This window comes from Eschscholzia californica, unplaced genomic scaffold (genome assembly GCF_041429995.1).
Source record: "Eschscholzia californica isolate CP2 unplaced genomic scaffold, dmEscCali1.0.p SCAF_3, whole genome shotgun sequence".
NCBI lineage: Eukaryota > Viridiplantae > Streptophyta > Magnoliopsida > Ranunculales > Papaveraceae > Eschscholzia > Eschscholzia californica.
This window is the reverse complement of record NW_028238420.1, coordinates 32,156,742-32,178,239: the sequence shown is the minus strand read 5'-3', so window position 1 is coordinate 32,178,239 and position 21,498 is coordinate 32,156,742. Positions and strand designations below refer to the sequence as shown.

General features: G+C 36.8%; 1 protein-coding gene across 1 annotated transcript; it reads right to left on the bottom strand.

Moving 5' to 3' along the window:
- Window positions 1–18,382: 18,382 nt before the first annotated feature.
- LOC147549573 (uncharacterized) lies at window positions 18,383–21,267 on the bottom strand. Its single transcript, XM_086671908.1, has 4 exons — window positions 21,122–21,267; window positions 19,628–19,747; window positions 19,279–19,534; window positions 18,383–18,688 (listed from the first exon to the last, which is right to left on the bottom strand). Exons 3-4 carry the CDS (start codon window positions 19,480–19,482, stop codon window positions 18,575–18,577), a joined length of 318 nt encoding a protein of 105 aa, XP_086528034.1. The 5' UTR covers window positions 19,483–19,534; window positions 19,628–19,747; window positions 21,122–21,267; the 3' UTR covers window positions 18,383–18,574.
- Between the last annotated feature and the right edge of the window lie 231 nt (window positions 21,268–21,498).

The window sequence follows — 21,498 nt, the reverse complement described above, 5'->3', positions numbered from 1 at the left end:
GTGACCGTATTATCAAGATGATGAACCAGACGTTGACTTTCCAATAAAGATAAAACGTGAGGATGGCATAGCAAAATATTTTTTGAATCAAGTTTTAAGTTGATCATAGGGCTAAGATGTGGATAATATATTATAGTTGGTGCCGGGGGAGATAAAATATCACTTGAAATAGAAGAACCTGATGAAGATTCCATAGCAAACAATTTCAATAAAACTTTGTGAAGATTTTAACCTCGATATGAAATCGGATAAAAAAATAACTCCACAAAGGAAGAAGAAGACCTCGGTAAAGAAGAACCGGACAATATAATAATGATCTCGGTTGGAGACAACCGAAAAAAAAATCAGCAAGGATCGAACTCGTTAGAGAATGGCTCTGGATATCATAAAAGAATACGAATAGGTTTTGTGTGAGGAAAACCATTAACCTCCCTTGTATATTTATATGCCAATACGTGGACAACTGTTTTTTTTTATGGCAACTATTTTCGGGCCCGGTGCGAGTCAATTATGCTTGACTTAGTTGACTTTGATTTAATAAGGGGACAACTCCATAAAGTCTTAAATACTAACAGTTACTAACTTGTGGACCATTAACAAAATAATAGTTCAAAATTGAAAATCTAAGTTGTCTTCTTCTTCTTCCTTCTTCTTAGTCTTATTCTTATTATCGTACAGCAACTAAAAGTAAACTATAGTTTCTACCACTTCCTTTTGTTTTTTTATCAAACCCTAGATGAATGAAGAAAATAAAACTCATCAATCTCCACTTCCCTTATTTTTTTAGTAAACTATAGTTTCTACCACTTCTCTTTGTTTTTTAGTGAACTATAGTTTCTACTACTTCCCTTGTTTTTTTATCAAACCCTTGATGAGTTTTAATCAAACCCTACATTGATCAGGTAAAACTCTAACTTTTTTAATTTTATTTTGTATTATCGTTTGGGTAGTTTGAAAGAATACAAAACAATTTCAAGGCAAAAAATCGAAGTGAAGAAGAAATTCCCATAATTTCGTGGGAAATCTACGAAAATATGCTAGGTTTTCGTGGCAAGTTTACTTCTGTCTTGCCAAATTTTCGTAGAAAATCTACGAAATTGGCAAGTCATTTTTGTTTTTTTTTTTACAAAAACTCAGAAATTAAGATATCTCGTGTTTTGTCGATTTTCCACGAAGCACGAGCAACTCTACTTGTTTGTAAAAAAATCTAGGGTTTTGAAATTTTTGATTTCTAGGTTATAAAAGTTTAACGGGTTTAGGGTTTTTAGATCTGATCTTTCTGGTTAGGAATATCCTTCAACAATTCCCTTTGTTTGATGTCATAATCTTCTCCAAAAAAATTCTCTCTCTAGAATTCTGGGTTGACAATGAAGATGAAGTAGTAGAAGAAGACCAAACTTACTTAAGGTTTATGGGAAAAGAGGGAGGTGTTAAAATAATACATCTAATTCTAAGAGGACTTGAGTGAAAATAATAGAGAGTTGTTCCCTTAGAAACTGATGTCCATATAAAAAAATTAATTATTTTGGTTGTTCACATAAAATAGTTGTCCATATAAGAAAAACGGTTGTCCACGTATTGGCCACCATTTATATTGTTAAAGTTTACATAAATATGTAATTTACATAGATACACAAGAGCGCAAAGAGAATACATAAAGTAGGAAATAGTATATACAATATATTGGAAAATATCAAGTTCAATCTCATCCAAAATCCTCAGTCAATTATTTTCCAAATCTGAGTATTATTGCCGTTATTAACTATCTATTTTTTTTCATTTCCATTTGATGTTGTATTTCCATGGCACTGAGGCAGAAATTAAGGCAAATTTGTACTTAGGAAGATTTAAGTGGTTATTTAACAGGATTTAGATATTACAGTGCGAACATGAACGGGCAAAAACTTCTGACCTATGATTTTTAAAAAAAAGAATACAAAGTATGGAGAAAGATTATCCAGTGAAGGGTATGATACCTGTTGCTAATGATGTTATTAAAGCGAGAGTCATGCTCTATGAAGGTGTTTCAACTCTTCTGAAATATATTCTGTTGGAAGTTATTTGTTTTATATATAAATTTCTTGTTTGAGTGAAATTATATTCAATGGATATTTGGCAAAAGACACAAGTTATGGGTAGTCACAACTCACAACTAAACGGAGAGACATCTTGTAGAGTCACTTCTAACTCTATAATACTCCATTTGGTTTGTTTTTGTAACAAGGTTTTGCTGGGCTGCTTTTAAACAATTAGTTGAAAAGAAAAGTAGAGTCGTCTAGAGTAGTCTATGAGAGCATAGTAACCAGAAAGTTAGAATTGTAGTGATAAGTTTTTCATTTCATATTTGTCTTAAGAAAAGAGTAACCACTCGCCTCGATCATCTAATAAGATAAGTTTTTCATTTCATATTTATATATTCTAATAGTGATTCGACTGTCAAGAATTGAACCCGTAACCCCGATTACTAACAATCTTAAGACAATCAATTTATTTTTGGTATGAGTCTTGAATATTCCAGTTGAATTATTTATTTATTTTTGTATGAAATTTATTTTGAGATGTTACATGGAAGTAATATTACACTGTTAATGGATGACCCCATTATGCTCCCATGACTTTGTTCCTTTTCCAACGGATGGTTCATGAGAAACCAGTTTTGGATATCATTTGCTTTTGTCATTTTCTAACAATTAGAAACAGTAACAAATTTATTGATGAAAAGAATGCACTGGTATGAATTAATGACTAGGGGGTTCATAAATTACAATTTTTAAATGCAAATTGATTATAATTTTTAAATGCCTCATGCTCGGACATGATTTACTGAATTCAATCTTATTTTTAAAATGCCTCATGTTCGGAACATTATAATTTTAAAATACCATCATGATAGGAAGTGCTCAATGAAATGTGTCAATTCAGTTGGTGTGTTTAGTGTTGTAACCGGTGATGTTTCAGTTTTTTTTATCCATCCTCATTGAATTTCAATTCGATCGGCTTGGGATCATGGAAACCCTTCGCCGGAGTGTGTAGAAAGAGAGAGAGGAGAGATGACAAAAAAAAAATTATTTTTTTTAGAGAGAGAGAGGAGAGAGAAAATAAAATAAAAAGTCTTTTTTTAATATTTGAAGGTCGTCCGCCGAAAAATTGCCTGGCTGGCGGGCGACCTTGCCGAGAAGACGATGAGGTGGCAGAGAGAGGTGATGAGATGGTAGAGAGAGAAATGTTAACTGGTTAACGGTGTTATAACGGTAAGTGAAAAAGGGGGTCATCTAGGTATTTTTGACAAAGTAGGGAGCTAGGTAGGAAACCGGTCACAAAGATGGGGGCTATTTGGAAAATAACCCTAATAACAATGAGCTCAATAAACCTCCAGGATTAGATGATACTATAAGAGGCATCATCTTTTAACATAAGTTCCTCGTAGGACGGGCTCATTATTCTTCACTAAATTTTGGTTTCACAACAATTTAGCGAGAGTCGTGAAATGTAGGGGAAGCATGGAGCTATGATATGTCGTATTATTTTTAGCGTGAAATACAAGGGAGTCACATAGGTAGACTGTGTAGTGTGTCCCTTGTAAAAGTGATAACTATTGAGATACATGTAGCTTTGTACAATTGAAAGTGCAACATAACCAAATGAAAATGGTATATGATATTATCTTGTAAATGAAGACAAATGGGTGTATCATATCGTTGTATTGTGTCGGAAATGTAAGAAGATCATATCTATTTGCCTTATACTCTCATGTAAGAGAGTAACAATATTACAAGGGATGTGGAAAGCAACCACACCCATATTTGTCTGATCCCCAAAACCATCTCTCCCCAAACGCCAGCGGACTATAGACCCATTAGCCTCCTTAATACCACGTATAAGGTTAACACGAAAATTATGGCCGATAGACTCAAACAATCTCTTCACTATATTATCTCCCCTTTCCAAGCGGCCTATATCCCGGGCAGACAAATTACCGATAATGTAATTATTGGTCAGGAAATTATTCATTCGCTCAAAACCATGAAAGGTTCTACGGGATACTTTGGACTGAAATTAGATATGTCCAAAGCTTTCGACAGAATTGAGTGGAACTTTCTGACAGGTATTATGACCAAATTAGGGTACTCGGATCATTGGATCAAGATGATTACTCAATGTATTTCTACGTCTTCGATGGCGGTTCTTATTAATGGACGGCCGGGCACCACCTTTTTCCCCACGAGAGGTATCAGGCAAGGTGATCCTCTTTCTCCTTTTCTCTTCACCATTGCCATGGAAGGTCTCAGCCGGCTCATTAATGCTGATCACGATGGTAATAAATTCCAAGGGTTCCCTACTAACAACCCTAACCTGAAGATTTCGCACCTCCTTTTTGCGGATGACTGTATTATTTTTGGTCGGAATTCTTTAGACAACATTCATACTCTCAAACATATCCTCAAAGTTTTTTGTGACGCTTCAGGTCAGATGATTAACTACAGTAAATGCAATATTTTCTATTCTAAGAACTCTCCTCCTAAATTTAAGCGTCTTATCATGAAAACGCTCAAAGTTAAATATGCTTCTCCTTCGGAAAAATACCTTGGCGCCCAATTATTTATAGGGGCGCAAAAGAAGAAGGTTTTCAATGACATTCTTCATAAAATTAAGAATAAATTAGAGAAATGGAATCATAATTTCCTTTCTCAAGCGGGGTGAACTATTGTCATCTCGACAATAGCGACAGCCGTACCCCGATACCAGATGCAATGCTTTACCCTTCCTAAGGGTATATGCAAGAGCATTTCGACTTTGCAAAAGTCTTTCTGGTGGGGTAAGTCTAAAGGTATTTGTACTAAAAGTTGGACCTCGATTTGTCGGCCAAAATACATATGCGGGCTTGGGATCCATTCCCCTGAGCTTGATAACCAAGCTATGTTAAGTAAGTTAGCATGGAGGATCAAAACTGAACCGAATGCTATTTGGGTGCAATTCCTTAAAGCTAAATACTTCAGTCACACAGAAAACCCGTTGCCAGCCAAACCACATCACTCGTGGCATTGAAAAAATATTAGCAAACAGCTGAATAATATTGAGAAGTATACCGCTTGGGAAGTTCACAATGGTAAAAATATTGATATTTGGAATGATAATTGGATTCCTTCATTGATCCATCCTCTTATTAATCGTACTAACTCTCAATTGTCTAAAGTGTCGCAGCTAATTGAGGAATCCAAGTGGAATGAGGTACTGTTGAATAATACCTTTGATAGTAATATTACTAATTTAATTTTATCCATCCCCATAGCAGATAATGATGACGACCAAAGAAAATGGACCCTAACAAAATCTGGTAAATTTTCGGTTAAATCTTTATACCAAAATCTTTGCACGAGCATAAATTCACCTTTACCTCTCTCTCCTAATTGGAACTTTATATGGGCAATTCCTGTAATCCCCAGAATCAAGATTTTCATATGGAAAATTTGTACTAAAGCCCTCCCGGTGAGGGAAAGAATAGGTAAATACATTGACAATAATTTATCTTGTCCCAATTGTGCGGAAATTGAAACGATTGAGCACGCTCTGCTTCACTGTCCCATAGCGAGAAATATCTGGTTTTATTTCAATATACAGTCAGAACAAATTCCTTCGGTAACAGATTGGATTTTTACTTGGGAGCAGGAATCTCAAATTAGTACTTCGGCTGATAATATCCACGTTGCCAATATTTTTCGGATGATCTGGAAAATCCGTTGCGACCATTGCTTTCAACATGAGATAAATAACCTAGACAGAATACATAACATGATCTCCACATTCCCTAAATACACAGAAGTAACTCCAACCATAACCAAAATAGATACAGGAAAATGGAACCCCCCTGATAGTTCTTCATTAAAAATTAATGTAGATGCATATTTCTTTGATATTCAGAATGTTGTAGGAACGAGTTTGGTTGTTCATAACAACGAATCCAAATTTATCGAAGCAAATGCTACCACCACTAGAAGCAGACATGTAGAAGAAAGCGAAGCTATCGCAATATTGAATGGCATGATTTGGGCTGAATCCCACAAATATAAAAAGATTATCATTGAGAGTGATAATATAAATATCATACAACATTTACAGAATCAAAAGAATGAAATACAATGGCAATCCAAAATTCATATCAAGAAAATTCAGGATATCAAGCGGCGTCTGAATAAAGTTAAGTTCTCCTACACTAACAAGAAGTTCAATCAAGTTGCGGACAAGTTGGCGAAGTGGGCAAGAAAGAGGAATAAGACTCAATCTTGGATTAATGTTCCTTTTATGGTTTCTAAGTTGTATTGTAATAAGACTCTAATGTTCTAGTTTCAATATATTTTACCATTTCAACAAAAAAAAAAATGTTATTTGTGACTATTTGAAACTATGGCAGTCAGTCTAATATGTAATGGACTATGTTACATAATCAATGAAGAAGGTTTACTGAGATGATGAATTCAAGTTTTTATTTGTTATTTTTTGAGAAAATTCAAGTTTTTATTAATAACTGAAAATGAAGATTTTAGAAATCAGTTTTACTCGTTTAGATACGAGTTCCGAATGAAATATTTGGAAGCGTGCGAGAATGGTATATGAGATGCATAAATTGTTTAGTTAAGGATTGTAAGCAATGAACTATACACAAGTGTATTATATCGATCTAGGAATGAATATCCAATATGCAAATGTGTTGCAAAATTCTTTGAGTAAAGTTGTATTTCAAATGAAACATTGAAATAAGTAACGTAAAGAAAGCCAAATCAAACTCAAGTTTCGAGAGGACGACGTACTCTTTCGTTGATTGCAAAATCAAACTAAGTCGGTGATGCTTTGATAATTTCAAATTGCGGGGGTTAATTTATTTATTTATGGCAAGATACTGTTTTTTTAGGAAATAAACCTTATATAAAAGATAAAGGTTACAAAGTTAAGACCCAAAAGAATACAACAAAGAGACTCAAGGACCGCAACGTAACCAATTTAACTGTTGAAGGACTAAAGAACAAAAGTTAATTTTGCAAGAACAAAAGTTAATTTTGCAAGAGCAAAATCGAGGCCGCGATATTATGTGCGTCCTGGTTGTGAATTCTGCTGCAATATAATATCTCCACCTGTCGTTCATGTACCCTTGAACGTAGACCGTTGATTTGGTTTGATAATCTCCAAGGAATGTCCGGATCAACGATCGTGATAAGATCAATTAAAACCCTCGCATCCCCTTCTATTATATAAGAGATGGGATTCAGTCCTTCTGCTAGGGTTAAGGCGATTTCAAAACCAGCAATCTCGCTCTGCATAGGAGATACCGATGTTACCAATCTTGTCTTTGTACCTACCATTATACCATCTGAGTTTTTTTCTATGGCTGCACAAGAAGCAAAATGTTCTCAAAATGAACCATCAAAAGTTTATTTTAATGACTCCTTGTGGTGGAGGGCACAACCAATTGCTTACCTGCAAAGGAGGGTTAGAAGACGAAGTTTGAGTCAGATCTATAACATACCTGAGGGATTTAGTTATTAACCACCAACATCTAGGAAGATCTGGTTGTTTCTCTTGAAAATGTAGCTCGTTCCTCACCTTCCACCATTCCCACATGAGGTACGTAACAGTGAACCATTCTTTATTACCTCTTTCATTTTTTTAAAGTACATGTGCCAAAGATCTAACTGGATCTGTTGTTATGTCTTGAAGGTTTGAAACTTATGCTATTTGGGTCAGATCTTTGTATAAAGGACATTCTGCAAACAGATGGTACGTTATCTCCATTTCCCCTGAGCCAAAAAGCTTACAAATTTGTGAAATGTTAGGTACTCGAACCCCTTGTAGGGTTATGTGTGTATCTAATACATCTATCTAATGTTCTAAGCGGAATCTCAAACATCATATGTTTCACACTAGATTACCAGGATCGATATACATGACTAATCAATGAACTAGAATGGAAAGATGAATACCTTTAATCGCTTCCCCACGAACTAAATCTCGACCAGTATTCGGAAGATATAAGCTCCAATTGTCGCTCCTCTACTTGAGACACCGAGTTTATAACTTGAACTCCCTCCTTCGAGTCAGCTAGGACCTTCTTGAAGGTTGAGATGAAGAACTTTTTCTTCTTGACTAGATATTTGAGAGAAACTCCTTTTCTCTCTCTCTCAGAGATCTTTCTCTCTCTAAGAAGAAGTCATTTTTCTCTTTTGCTTTCACACTTTTTCTTTTCCACGCTTTTGGTTGTCTAATTAGGTCCTTATATAGAAATCCCTAGAATAGGTGTTTGACCCAAACTTGGATTCCTAAAACCTAATTATAAGGTATTTTCCCAAAACACCCTTTTAGAGTCCCTTTAATGTGGCCGACCAACATAGCCCTTTATGGGCTTCCTTAGCCGGCCCACTTAGGGCCTATGGTCGGCCCTCCTTTAGCCTTTTCGGGCTTCCCTTTCGGGCCCGGATGCGTGTATAAGTGTTCGGACTCCTCCAAACCCTTTTTGGCCTTACCAATAATGGATCCAATCCACTTATTTGCCAATCTCTCACTAGTCAATTCTCTCCGTTCAAACCATCACTCTTATGTGTAACCCTTGTAGGATCTGGTCTATGTTAGCCGCGGATTACCGAAGTTATCTGACGATCGTAGTTGGCTTCTAGTTAAGCGTTACGACCCCTAATTCGACCGGACTAATGATCTTCCGACTAAGGTCATCATGATCCTATTTGCCAAATCGTATGCATTGACATCTTGGACGAAGGACATTCCTTCGGAAGGATACCATTCCTTCAGACGGAGGGAATATATCCTTCACCCCTATGTTGCTAAGTGTCGGTAGACCATTTTGAATCAGTTTTCATATAAAAGTTTGTATCTTTGGTAACATATGCTTCTTTTTCCAAAACTCTTTTGATGGAAACTCATAAGCTGATTGTGGTTGCACTAGAATTACTTTAATCTCCAAATAGTAAGACTTGGTTGAAGATCTACAACTTTCTGTCGGACACCTTATCAATTTATCAATCTGTCCAATTTTATTTAATGGTATATTGATAATTGCTTGCACATCTGTTTCAATGAAATGAATTCTTATTAGAGGTAAGTTCCACTATTGAGTGTCTTGCATGATTAGATCAAAAACCAAAGTAACATTGTGTGGTAAATCATTTTGAACAGTGGGAATATTGTCTGTGATGTCGGGAATCCATGGATCCGATTTAATGTTTATGGAAGATCCATCCGCCACATGCCAAATTATATTTTTCCTAATCGTCTCCTTAGTGGTACCCTTGTGTTATCTCATAAGACCAAAAGTCTGTAGACCTAAGGTACTTAGCTTTAAGAATTTGAACCCAAATTTCATTGGGTTGAGTTAAGAATTTCCAGGTCATTTTAGCTATAAGGGACAAGTTAACTTCATAAATCGATCTAATACCTAGACCTCCTTTATGTTTGGGACAAGAAATAATATCTTAATTAACGAAGTGTAGTTTTTTCTCATTGATAGAGTGTCCCCACCAGAAACATCTTTCGATTTTCTCTAGATGATTAGCTACACTCTTGGGTATAAGTTGGTAACTACATGTATAAGTGCCAAAGGAGGCTAAAATCGACTTAATGAGGGTAGTTCTGCTAGCCCGTGTAGTGAATTTTTGCTTCCAACCTGATAACGAGGTATGAAATTTTTTTATGAGCCAATCATAACTTTGTATTCTGTTTTCCTTTTTTAGTACAATGGATCCCAAATACTTTTCTCTATATGTCATAGGAGGGGCGTTGAACTTCTGAACAAACATTTGTTGAGCACACCTTTGTTGAAGTACAATGAAGACTTAGAATAGTTTACCTTTTGGCCGAAGAAGCTGGAGTAATGATCCATAATTTGTCTAACTATATCTAGATTATTAAGATTAACTTTACCAAATACTATCAGATCATCAGCAAACAGCAAATGTGTAATGCTGGGTGAAGCTGAAATAATCGTGTATTCTGTAAAACTACCTTGATTTTCATAATGATTAAATAAGAGAGAGAGACTTGAGATTAGTATAAAAAGATAGGGATGCTGATGTCAAAAATTGGCTCCCGGTTAAATCAGCATGAAAAAAGGAGTTGATGCATGACAACCTCTGTTATGATGGAATATTCTGTTTGGAAAGGTGAGATTCCTCTGTTCAGCTCTGCTTCTCTGCTCGCTCCGCTCCTTTGCTCCGCTTCTCTGCTCCCTGCTTCTTGCTCCAGCTCCTGGCTCCTTGCTAGCTCCAACTCCTGATTCCTTGCTCCTATTCTTCTGTTCCTTCCTCATGTTTGTCTGTTCCCGAGGGGGGCAAAACCTGCAAAGAGTTCGAAAACCGCTCCGACGCTCAAAATAGTCAGGGTGCTCTTTGCAGTAAAATAATGAATATTGATTGATCCTTTTGGGAGGCGAGTTCTGAGAACTCTGAGTTTTGGGTGATCTTTTTGGGTCAAGAGATCCTGTCCTGAGAAGGACGATGTGAGGGGCCTTTTATAGGCGATGTTAGGCCGACTATGATCAGTGGCGGTGGTGAGGCGGTTGCCGTCAAACCAATATAGAAGTTACCTCTTTTGCCTATCTAGGGTTTCTCTTCGAGTCTATCCCGGATCTCTGATAAGTGAAAGTTCCTAAGTTCAAGGATACTTCGTTGATATCTTGCCGGAGTGAGAGACTCTAAAGGAGAAGTTTCCTCCTTTAGATACGTGGAGTCCAACCGGGCTTAAACACTTCAAGATGTGTAACCGACAGAGATCTTTCTGGAAAGTCCGGGATTAAGTCATTAGGTTGCGCAGCGCTGATATCTTCCCAGTTTTGGGCGTAAGATATGGGTCGAACCTCTGGAGATCCCCCTTATTCCTTTAAAGATCACAGGGCTGATCTGTCCATGCCAAGGGCATTTTGTGCAGAGCTGGTTTCTTCTGGCCGACCTCCCGGTTATGGGAATGTGTGGTGGACCATCAGGGGGTTTAGCTGTCCTGCTGCCTTAAGCTGAGCTGTTCCGAGAGACTTCTGGTCAGATCTTTGACTCTTCAGACGTTAGTCAACGTCTGAACATTTTATGCATCATCAAGGGCGATAGAGGTCAACCCTGTCGAAGGCCTCTAGTGGTTGTAAAGTCGTCCACTCTACTCCCATTAATCTGAATTGAACCTAGAAGTGGTTATACAAGACATTATGAGGTCTAAAATTTGACCATTAATACTTTGAGTACGAGTTTCAGGAACTCCCAGCTCACTCTATCATAGGCTTTCGCCATATCCATTTTTAGTGAGAAGGTACCTTTCTTGGCCCTAGAGGAATGAATTGAGTGTAAAAGTTCCTTAGTGATAATAATGTTGTCCATTATCTGCCTATTGGGAACAAATGCATTTTGGGTTCAAATGATTCTGTCCTCTAAGTATGGCCTAGTTTGATTTGCAATTAATTTCATGATGAATTTATAAACCGAACTGCAAAGGGAGATTGGTCTATACTCCGAGGTCGTACTCGGATTTCTAGTCTTAGGAATTAAAGCTATAGTCGTATTATTTAAATGGGGATCGATCAAACACGTAGAGAAAGCTGAATGGATATAAGTAATGTGATCTGGACCAATGACCTCCCAGTGATGTTGGAAGAAAAAACAAGGTAGTCTGTCTGGTCCCGGACTTTTTATCGAACCCATTTTCATAACGACTGTTGGAATCGGAGCCAATTTTGGCTCGACCTGACTCTTCAAGCTCAGAAAGGAAACACGCCATTGCGTTCGCCTCGTTGAGTTCTTCAATTTAGAGCCAAGAATCACTCAAATCCGATTCCGGATGAATGAGAAATTCAAGTTTAAAGTTTGGACGAAAATCGGTTGAAATAGGAAACAAATTGTCAAAAAGGACAAATTAGTTTGGGACCATCTGGGCGAAGCGAGCACATCCAGATTTGGACGGCTCGCGTTCCACCCGAATTTCTTAAGCAAGATCTGACGGTCGCGCCTAAAGATGAGCGGGACAGCAGCAGGATATCTCCACACGCGTTGGATCAGCGAGATCCAACGGCGCGCGTCACTTCCGCATCGGGACACTGTTAGGATTTTGATTCCCATCTAACGGATGACGTTCTATCCGCGTTTTTAAGCCAGATATAACGCCCCAGGATGCACCGCCTCTAATATTCAGTTTTAGTCCTCATGTTTAAAAGGTTATGTCCTTTGACCCCAAAAGGCAAATGCACCTATTCGATTCCTATATAAACCTACCAAACCCATTTCATTTCTCACATCAAATTCATTCCATTCTTCTCTTCTCTTATAACAATTAGTGTTATGTGTGTCGGAATACTTATTGGGAAGTAATTCTAGTATATCTAGAAAAAGGAAGAAAAAAGTTTCGAGTGAATTTTTAAGGCGTCTAGAAGATCATCCGCATTAGTCTAAGAGTTCATAATACTTACGAAGGTCCGTCCGCTTTCAGGATATAGAAGTACCATCTTAAACTTCTAAACGGAAAGTCGTTGTATCCCGAAGGCATACACCCTAACGTTTGGTACAGTTACGGGGGTGTAAAATGTCTTAAGGAAAGAGAATTTATTCTCACCTCGGCTACAATAACGTCTATCTCGGTTAATCCGAAAGAAGGAATATTGATAAATCATTATTCTCTAATAGTCTATCTCTCTATAAGTTAGAGAACGGAAACTCTGTCTAAATCAAGCCAAGACAGAGAGAAATCGACTTATCGATTGATAACCAAAGGAACAACAATCTTAAGACATATTATAACGATTATTTCTCTGGTTATAAGATGTTGATTTGGTTTATTTTCTGTGTGTTTCAGAAAAGAAAATGGCAAGAACAAGAACTACTCTACGAGTTATTCTGCCTAACACCACGAATGGGGAAAAACCAGAGAAGTTTAAGGGAACTGACTTCAACTGATGGAAGTTGAAGATGATGTTCTACCTAACGACATTGGGTCTGATTAAATACTTAACCGAAGAGAGACCCACCCGTGCAGAAATAGAGGATGAGGTCCAACGTACCGCTGAAATAGAAGCATGGAAACAAGGTGTTTTCTTGTGCAAGAATTACATCCTGAACTGAAACGTCTAAACAGCTGTGGGATACTCTTATCAATAAGTATAAAACCGAAAAGGCGGGTGTCAAAAAGTTTATCGTAGGACGATTTTTGGACTACAAGATGACTGACTCAAAACCAGTGATGGCCCAAGTCCAAGAACTGCAAAGTCTCCTACAGAAACTAAGGGCAGAGAATATGATAACGAATGAACCTTTCCAAGTTCGAGCTTTGATCGAAAAATTACCAACGGGGTGGAAAGACTTCAAAAATTATCTCCGCCATAAGAACAAGGATATGAGTCTTGAAGAACTCATCCTAAAGCTTCGAATCGAAGAGGACAGTCACATTGCCAAGCAGAAAATATGAAAAGATTCTAATGTGAACGTCGTAGAGACCGGTTCAAGTAAGAATTTGAAGCGTAAGCATCCGTCTAAAGACGGAGGAAAGCCGAAGAAAAGGGTCAGGTTTGGCCAATGTTACAACTGCAGGAAACGAGACCATCTAGCTAAGGATTGTCGTTCCAAAACCGGCAAACGACATAAGAAGGCAAATGACCAAGCCTCGCTAGTAGAAGACACCGAAACTCAGAATCTATGTGCTATGATTATTAAAGCCGAAGAAGTGTCTGAGAAACTTCAGAACTTGAACCTCTGTGCAGTGGTATCTGAAGTTAACCTGGTTAACAACCAGAGAGAGTGGTGGGTCGACACTGGAGCAACTCGTCACATTTGTGGTGAGAAAAGCCTTTTCTCTGCTTATAAAGAAGTAGCCGAAGGAGAGAGCCTATTCATGAGAAACGACTCAACCACTCAGGTCAGAGGAAAAGGGAAGATCATACTAAAGTTCACTTCAGGAAAGGAAGTAACTTTGAAACGATGTACTCCATGCTCCAGACATCCAAAAGAATCTGGTTTCTGGTTCTCTTCTAAGTTAGAATGGGTTCAAACTAGTCTTTGAGTCAAATAACTTCGTCCTGTCTAAGAATAGGATGTATGTTGGGAAGGGCTACTTATGTGGGGGGTTATTTAAATTAAATGTAACCTCTGTAACGCCGAAGGCGTTTATTATTAATAAAGTTAATAAATCCGTTTATATTGTTGAGCCCTCCAATATATGGCACGAAAGGCTAGGACATGTGAAAAATAAGTCATTAAAGAAGTTAATGAACTTGGAGTTAGATCCGAAATTCGAAATTGACTCAAGACGAACATGCCAAACATGTGTAGAGTCAAAAATGACTAAGACACCATTCAAATCAATAGAACGAGACACGGAACCTCTAGACTTAATTCACAGTGATCTTTGTGACTTGAAGATGGTTCAAACCAGAGGTGGAAAAAAGTACTTCAACACCTTTATCGATGACTCCACTCGGTTTTGTTATGTTTACTTACTAAGGAGTAAGGATGAAGCAATCGATAAGTTCGAGCTTTATAGAACCGAAGTAGAAACTCAACTTAATAAAAAGATTAAGGCTTTGAGAAGCGATCGAGGTGGAGAGTACGAATCTCCTTTCACCGAGATATGTGCGAAGAACGGCATAATTCATCAAACGACTGCTCCTTATACACCTCAACAAAATGGTGTAGCAGAACGGAAAAACTGAACGTTAAAAGAAATGATGAACGCTTTCTTAATTAGTTCTGGTTTACCTCAGAACTTGTGGGGGGAGGCGATACTATCAGCTAATCACTTATTAAATAAGTTACCCCATAGAAAGAAGGGGAAAATTCCATATGAACTATGGAAAGGAAGGATGTCATCCTTTAAATACACGAATGTGTGGGGGTGCCTAGCGAAGGTATTAGTTCCTCCTTCTAAACGGGTCAAGATAGAACCTAAAACTGTGGACTGTGTATACATAGGGCCCGCAATGAATAGTGGCGCCTATAGATTTTTAGTACAAAAGTCTGAAATTGAGGATATACACGTAAACACCATTCTAGAATCGAGAGATGCTAAGTTCTTTGAACACATCTTTCCTTTCAAACAGAATTCAGAAGTCTCATCTGAAAGTAGAAAACGTGTAAGAGATGAGGAAGATGAAAATCCAGAAACATCTAAAGAAGATGATATGGAAATAAAGGAAACAACACTCGAACCTCGAAGAGGCAAAAGGACAAGAATAGCTAAGACATTTGGTCCTGATTTTCTAACCTATATGGTAGAAAATGAACACATCTCTCCTTAGTAAGATGATGCATGGATTTATTATTTGTCCAAGTAAAGTCCGAGCCATTAAATCCTAGATCCATCAGATTGGCATCACGAATAAATAGCTAGAAAGTAGACATAAAAGGAATATTAGAATTTCCTCCCCATTTTCAGTACGATTATATAAAGCATTTAAGTCTCCTAAGCAACAATAAGGTTTGGATAGACCTTGAATTCTGGATAAAAACCTATTCCAAAAAGCAGGTCTATCTTGAACATTAGGAGGCCCATATATACAGAGCATATCCTAGGGGTCTGAACCAAGTAGATTTACAGCAACATGGATTAAATTGGAGGATGAATAGTGAATATCAAGATGTACGTCATTCGTCCAATGTAAGATTAAACCACCAGTACGACCATTAGAGGGAACCGAGAAATAATTCAAAAGATCAATTTTTTTTTGTTAAATAAAAGATTAAATTTATTGAAACATAAAAGAGGTTTAATTAGATAATTTAGATTCAGATAGAAACCCCACAAAAGGTTTAATTGCTCACAGGAACTGATTCAGTGTTTCTCTTTTTTGGGTGTTCCCTAGCCCTCGACAATTCCACGCTAGAACATTTATGTGTTCTCCGACATTGGGATTGTCGGTACCCTATCATGCACTATCAAACGTTTGTTTTCGAGTTTGTGAAGCTTTGATGAAAGTGACACTATCACGATTTTTTCCAATAAAGGACTCACAACATTCAAACCATCATGTACAACAAGATTTCGAATGTGTGCACTACACCTCATATGAAACATATCATCGTTGAGGACCAAAACTCCTTTGTCATTCAACTATTTTTTAAGATTTCTAATCATAACATCATTACTAGTAACATTATCGACTACAACAGCAAACAGCTTGTTATCAATATTCCATGATAAAGTTGTAGTTTTAATATACTCACTAAGAACATTTCAACTATGTGGAGGTAGTATCATGTCAAATGCTATAAGTTTCTTGTGTAAACCAATCATCATCCAAGAAATGACAAGTTACACAACAGTAACCCTTGTTTTGATGTTCAGCTGTCCATAAATCGGTTGTTAAACTCACCCGAGAAGTAACATTATCAAGAATCACTTGCAAACGAGCTGTCATGTCAACAAAACCTTTTGTAACGCAAAAGGAATTTTGATGGTTTCACGTACTCTTGAAAATACCGACGCTCAACCATATTAAATGGATAATCATGAAAAGTAACCATCTTAGCAAAAGCAATCCTACATTTGCTCAAATCAAACTTCCAAGTTCCCAATTTTAGTGGTTTTCCACTACTACTACTTGTGGAAGTTATAAGCTTTTGACCATCACGATTCATAAGCTTCATATAACATATTTTGCTAAGGCTACTCAAATGAGTTGTCCCTTTTGAACAGAAACCATCAAAATTCCTTTTGCAATACTTACATGTTGCTCGGACTTGCTTATTCCCTAATTCGACACGATCAAAATCTTTCCAAACTTTTGATTTTTCTTTTTCTATTTTTCTTCCCACTTACAACTTGTATCTCATCATCCCCACTTTCAACTTCTTCCTGATTACCTAAGCCAACATTATCTAATCCTGGTGCAGGATGTTCAACACTAGTGCTCATAGTGGTCTGTACTGGTGGTGATGAATTTGTACCACTTGTAACCGGACAATGAGACATCTTAAAATGAAGATAAACAGAAAGATTAATACATAGAAAAAACAAGATATGTAGTAGAAGAAGATAAACAAAAATATTTTGAACAAGTGGAGAAACATGGTCAAGAAACATGGTTCAGCCAAAATCAAGCACACAACCGATAACAATTAGGTTCAGCAGAAATCAAGCACATGATCGATAATAATTAGGTTCAGCAAAAATCAAAATAGGTCCCAAATAAGATATCTAGGGCATGAAACATAACCTATCCTTGATCAGGTATTATAAAAATCATCTAAAGGCAAGAATTTTCCAAATAGAATGAGTTTAGCCAAATCTCTAACTAACATGGTCAATAAACAGTAAAATTTTGGTTCCATTTTCTTCATACACTTCTATTTCTTAGATCAAACGAGTGACTATTAGAATTAAACTGATAACACTCAAAATAATCAAAGATATTGAACCCTAAATTCGTTTTCCATTTCGCACAACCTAAAGAATGACAATAAGAAATTCCATACTTCTGATAAACAAAACTAAACCACAAACAACTCATCTCGCATGATGCTTACAAAAAGATCATGAAGAAAAAGGAAATCTCAATGAATTTGGACTCTAATTTTATTTAATCAACAACCAGTCGACATTTGAAATTAATTATTCAAAAACAGTCTAGACCTGAATTTCTAGTTTCTATTTGTTTCGAAGAAGATCACGAAATCATCTAATAGTGACATTATAGCTATATCCGAAATCGATATCCGAAAAATATCCGACAAGATATCCGAATTTTCGGATTATTTGAGTACGGATCGGATTCGGAATTTCGGACCACCGTTTACAGGTTTATTACTAGATAGCCCCATTTCCTACTCGAAAATGGAAGACATAGAATCCAACTAACAGTGGTGGATGATGCTTAACACTTGGATCAAACTCAGATGAACTCAACCTATCCTACTGTCAAGATATTGCTATATTGAAATTGAAATATTTGTACGTACCTTAAGATTCGTACAATATTTTTCCAACCATATGTGGCAAACAAATACCCGTTGAATTGAATTGATTAAGCAAGATATGTATATTTGATGTTAGATGGTGCACAAAAGGTCATAAATTCAAAGAAGCGGATTTCTTAACACAAGGGTGTACATGTACAGTAGTGGTCGCGTTTATAGACCCATTCTATTGAAATTGAGATGTCACTATCAAAAGAGAACCTACTCCTTCCAAATATGAGAAATCAAATTACAACCAATACCTTCTCATACAATTGTATGTTTTCACATTTCTATAGGTTATAGGGAAGTTTTATAGGGCCTCCCCATTTTTGTTAAAAGGCCTCCTCATGAACCATTTCACTTGAGAAATAATCATTGAGGGGGGGGCCTTTTAACAAAAATGAGGGGCCCTATAAAATCTCCCTAGGTTATAAACTCCAAAAATTCTCTCAATCCAAATATTGCAATGAAATTACTTATTATTAATGGGTGAATGTTGTTTTCTACTCTTTCGAACAAAACACAGTATTACCACGGAATTTCAAGGCCAAATTACTGGTAAGGTATCCTTGTCCACATATTTGAACTATAAGCTTTAAAAGGATTACACAGGTTTACCAGGACTGCAATGTGAAGAAACTGAAGGATAGTCCTCAAGCTTGATAAACGTCGGGAAGCTGAAGACCAACACTTGCAGCAGATTTCCTTAGTGTCCTCGTCACTTCATCTGATCTATCCACAGCTATATTGTAAGAGAAGAGCAGTTCCTACACCATCATTTACAAGTTCGAGTTTAGTTCAGGTTTTAAGATTATACATAAGAGAACACGAAATGGACGGCCAAGTTAATACAACAATGGAAGTCAACATCATTCGAATAGCTTCAAACCTCTACTAAAAAGGTAGAGATTTGGGATATTTGATGGCTTCCTCCTAGTAGTTCATGAAAGGGTCTATTAATCTCTCTACCAATTATTAATGAAATATTCGATTTACAATTCTTATTGTCTGAATCTGACTCCTTTCATCCTAATTTCACAACTCCCTTCATGCTACCCACCCTATATACCAAATGAGACAAATTTGCGTATGATTTTTTCTCCCTAATTGTCTAAATCTAACTCGATCAATTCAGACCTCGACTCAATCCGGACCTGATTTGGAAAAAAAAACAATCACTACCTCAATACCTCAGTAAAGTCCTATAGATTGATTTTGATTAAAACACCACTCCTAATATGATTGGTCAATGTGAATATATGAATTTAAAAAACATCTAATAAACTTTTGATGAGATCAAGATAAAATCTTTTTAGTAATTTGTAGTTCTACTACTTGAATGGAAAAAAGAAAGTACCTTGTGATGGTGAATGCTACTGATCATGTAAGTGTAATTGGAAGCAAGGGTGAGTTTTGATGGAAGAGAAGATGGGTCTTGTGATGTTTTCCTGAACTCATGGCTTATGAAATCTGTAAAATGTTTCTTACTGTCTTCACTTCCAATGTGTTTCTTCACAGCTTTCAGTAAGTTCCTATAAACCCTAATTGTTTCCAACCCCATTTCCAATCTTTTCTTCTTAAGTTCTTCCTCTACTACTATCCTCTTCAAAACCCTAAAAGCATATCGAATTAAATAGAGAATCTGATAGAAATCACAAATTTGGTTCGAACTGATTAAAGAAAAAACCTAAAAAGCAGGGGAGTACCTGGGGAATTCGATTTAGTAAGGTCGCGGACAGTTCTGTGAGGAACGGAAGCCAGCAGTTGGGGCAGGAAAGAATCCCTCTGGGAAGTTCTAAAGACACCTTCAATGTGATGGTCGTCTCCTGCAAGATGATCGAATGAATGGTTAAAAGTGATAGAAGAAGTAGCTTTCGTTGCATAAAAGGAGTAAAGTTCCTTCAATGCCGTGTGAACCCGAGTAGTGTGGACAGTATGCTCACAGCCATAAATCTCACTGAACACAAACTCCACAAATCTAAATTTATATCGAGAATCAATAATAGTCCCAATACTCGTCATCAAGCTACATGTCTTACAATATTTATCAAAGTTTTCTTTCATCTTGGTAGCCATATGACAAACAAAGTCATGATCACTCTTTAACCATTCCATGATGCTCATGTTCACTTGTAAAGTACCCTTGAAATTAAGAGGCAGCAGTGAAAACCAAAGCTTAATTTAACTAAATTCTAGGAGTGGTATATATATATATAAGTATGAATGAGGGCAAAGATGAATCAATTAGGGAAAAATATGTTTATGATATCTGGATCTTTCTTCTATTTAAGCATAGCAGGAGCTAATTATCTAAGCACTTTTCTGATTTTTATCGTTCATCGAACAACCGAAGGATCGTCGACAGGAAACTGGTTTGTTGAGGATCTTAATAAAGGAAAATTGGATTATTTTTACTATATGATTGCTGGTTTAGGAGTATTAAACTTTGGGTATTTCTTGATTTATGCGAAATGGTATAGATACGAAGATACCATGATTCAGATGGCCATGGAAACAAAGGCATTATCTCTGACTTAGCTTGAAGGATAACAACAACAAAAGTGTTCCTAAAATTAGCCTATATACATTGATCTGAATCTAAAAAATTGGGGGCAACAACAACATAAGACCATCATCAAAAGAATTGGGTTTGGCCATGTGATAGAACACCTAAAACCCTCATTGTCTTCCTCAAAATCAAATGAAATCTCAAATCTGCTTGAAAAATGATGAAAACCAAAAGCAACCCAGTGTCATAAACAACACAATTAACTCAACTTTTGGTCTGAAAAGTCAGATCCTAAAACAATGAGTTTCATGATGAAAGCTGAAAGCTACTAGTATAGATGAAAGCTCACATTGATAAAATAAAGAAGACATGCTTATTTAGTTCAAAATATGGAAACCCCAGAATCAGTATTTCAGCAACCAGTGATTTTTCTGAATCAAGAAACCAAAACAAACCCAGAAATTCATTCTGGTCGTTTTCAAGTTTTGTGTTGTCTTTAGAAGTTGCTGTCTTGAAAGAGCTTATTTAGTTCACATGGGATGGAGTACAAGAGAGAGAGAGAGAGAGAGAGAGAGAGAGAGATAGAAAAGGAAACAGCAATCACAATTTCGAATGGAGATAGAGGGAGAAAACGAACCAGAAATTCCCATCGATTTCCTTCTCAAATGGAGGAGAGAGAGAGATAGAGTACCTGGTGGGGGAAACCGCCGTTAGTTCATCGAGCATTCAGTAATTCCCATCAATTTCCTTCTCAAATCGTCGACTGGTAGGGGATTGGGGATTGGGGATTGGGGATTGCTGGATAAACTGTCAATCGAGAGTTTGCTGGTTCGTTAAGAGGTGGAGAAGGCAGAAGGGTTAGAGGGATATAAGCGCCCCGGGTTTCAATCTAAGGCGCCTTATTTTTCTGTAATAAGCTGGTTGTTGAAAGTGGTTATTTAGTAAATGGGCAATTGAGCCATTTTCCATGAACTAACGGTGGATTTCCGTTAAATCTATCGAAAGGTGGGGTTTTAGTAATTACCAATAAAAGGTAGGGGTTTTAGTAATTCTCCCTATCCCAAAAAT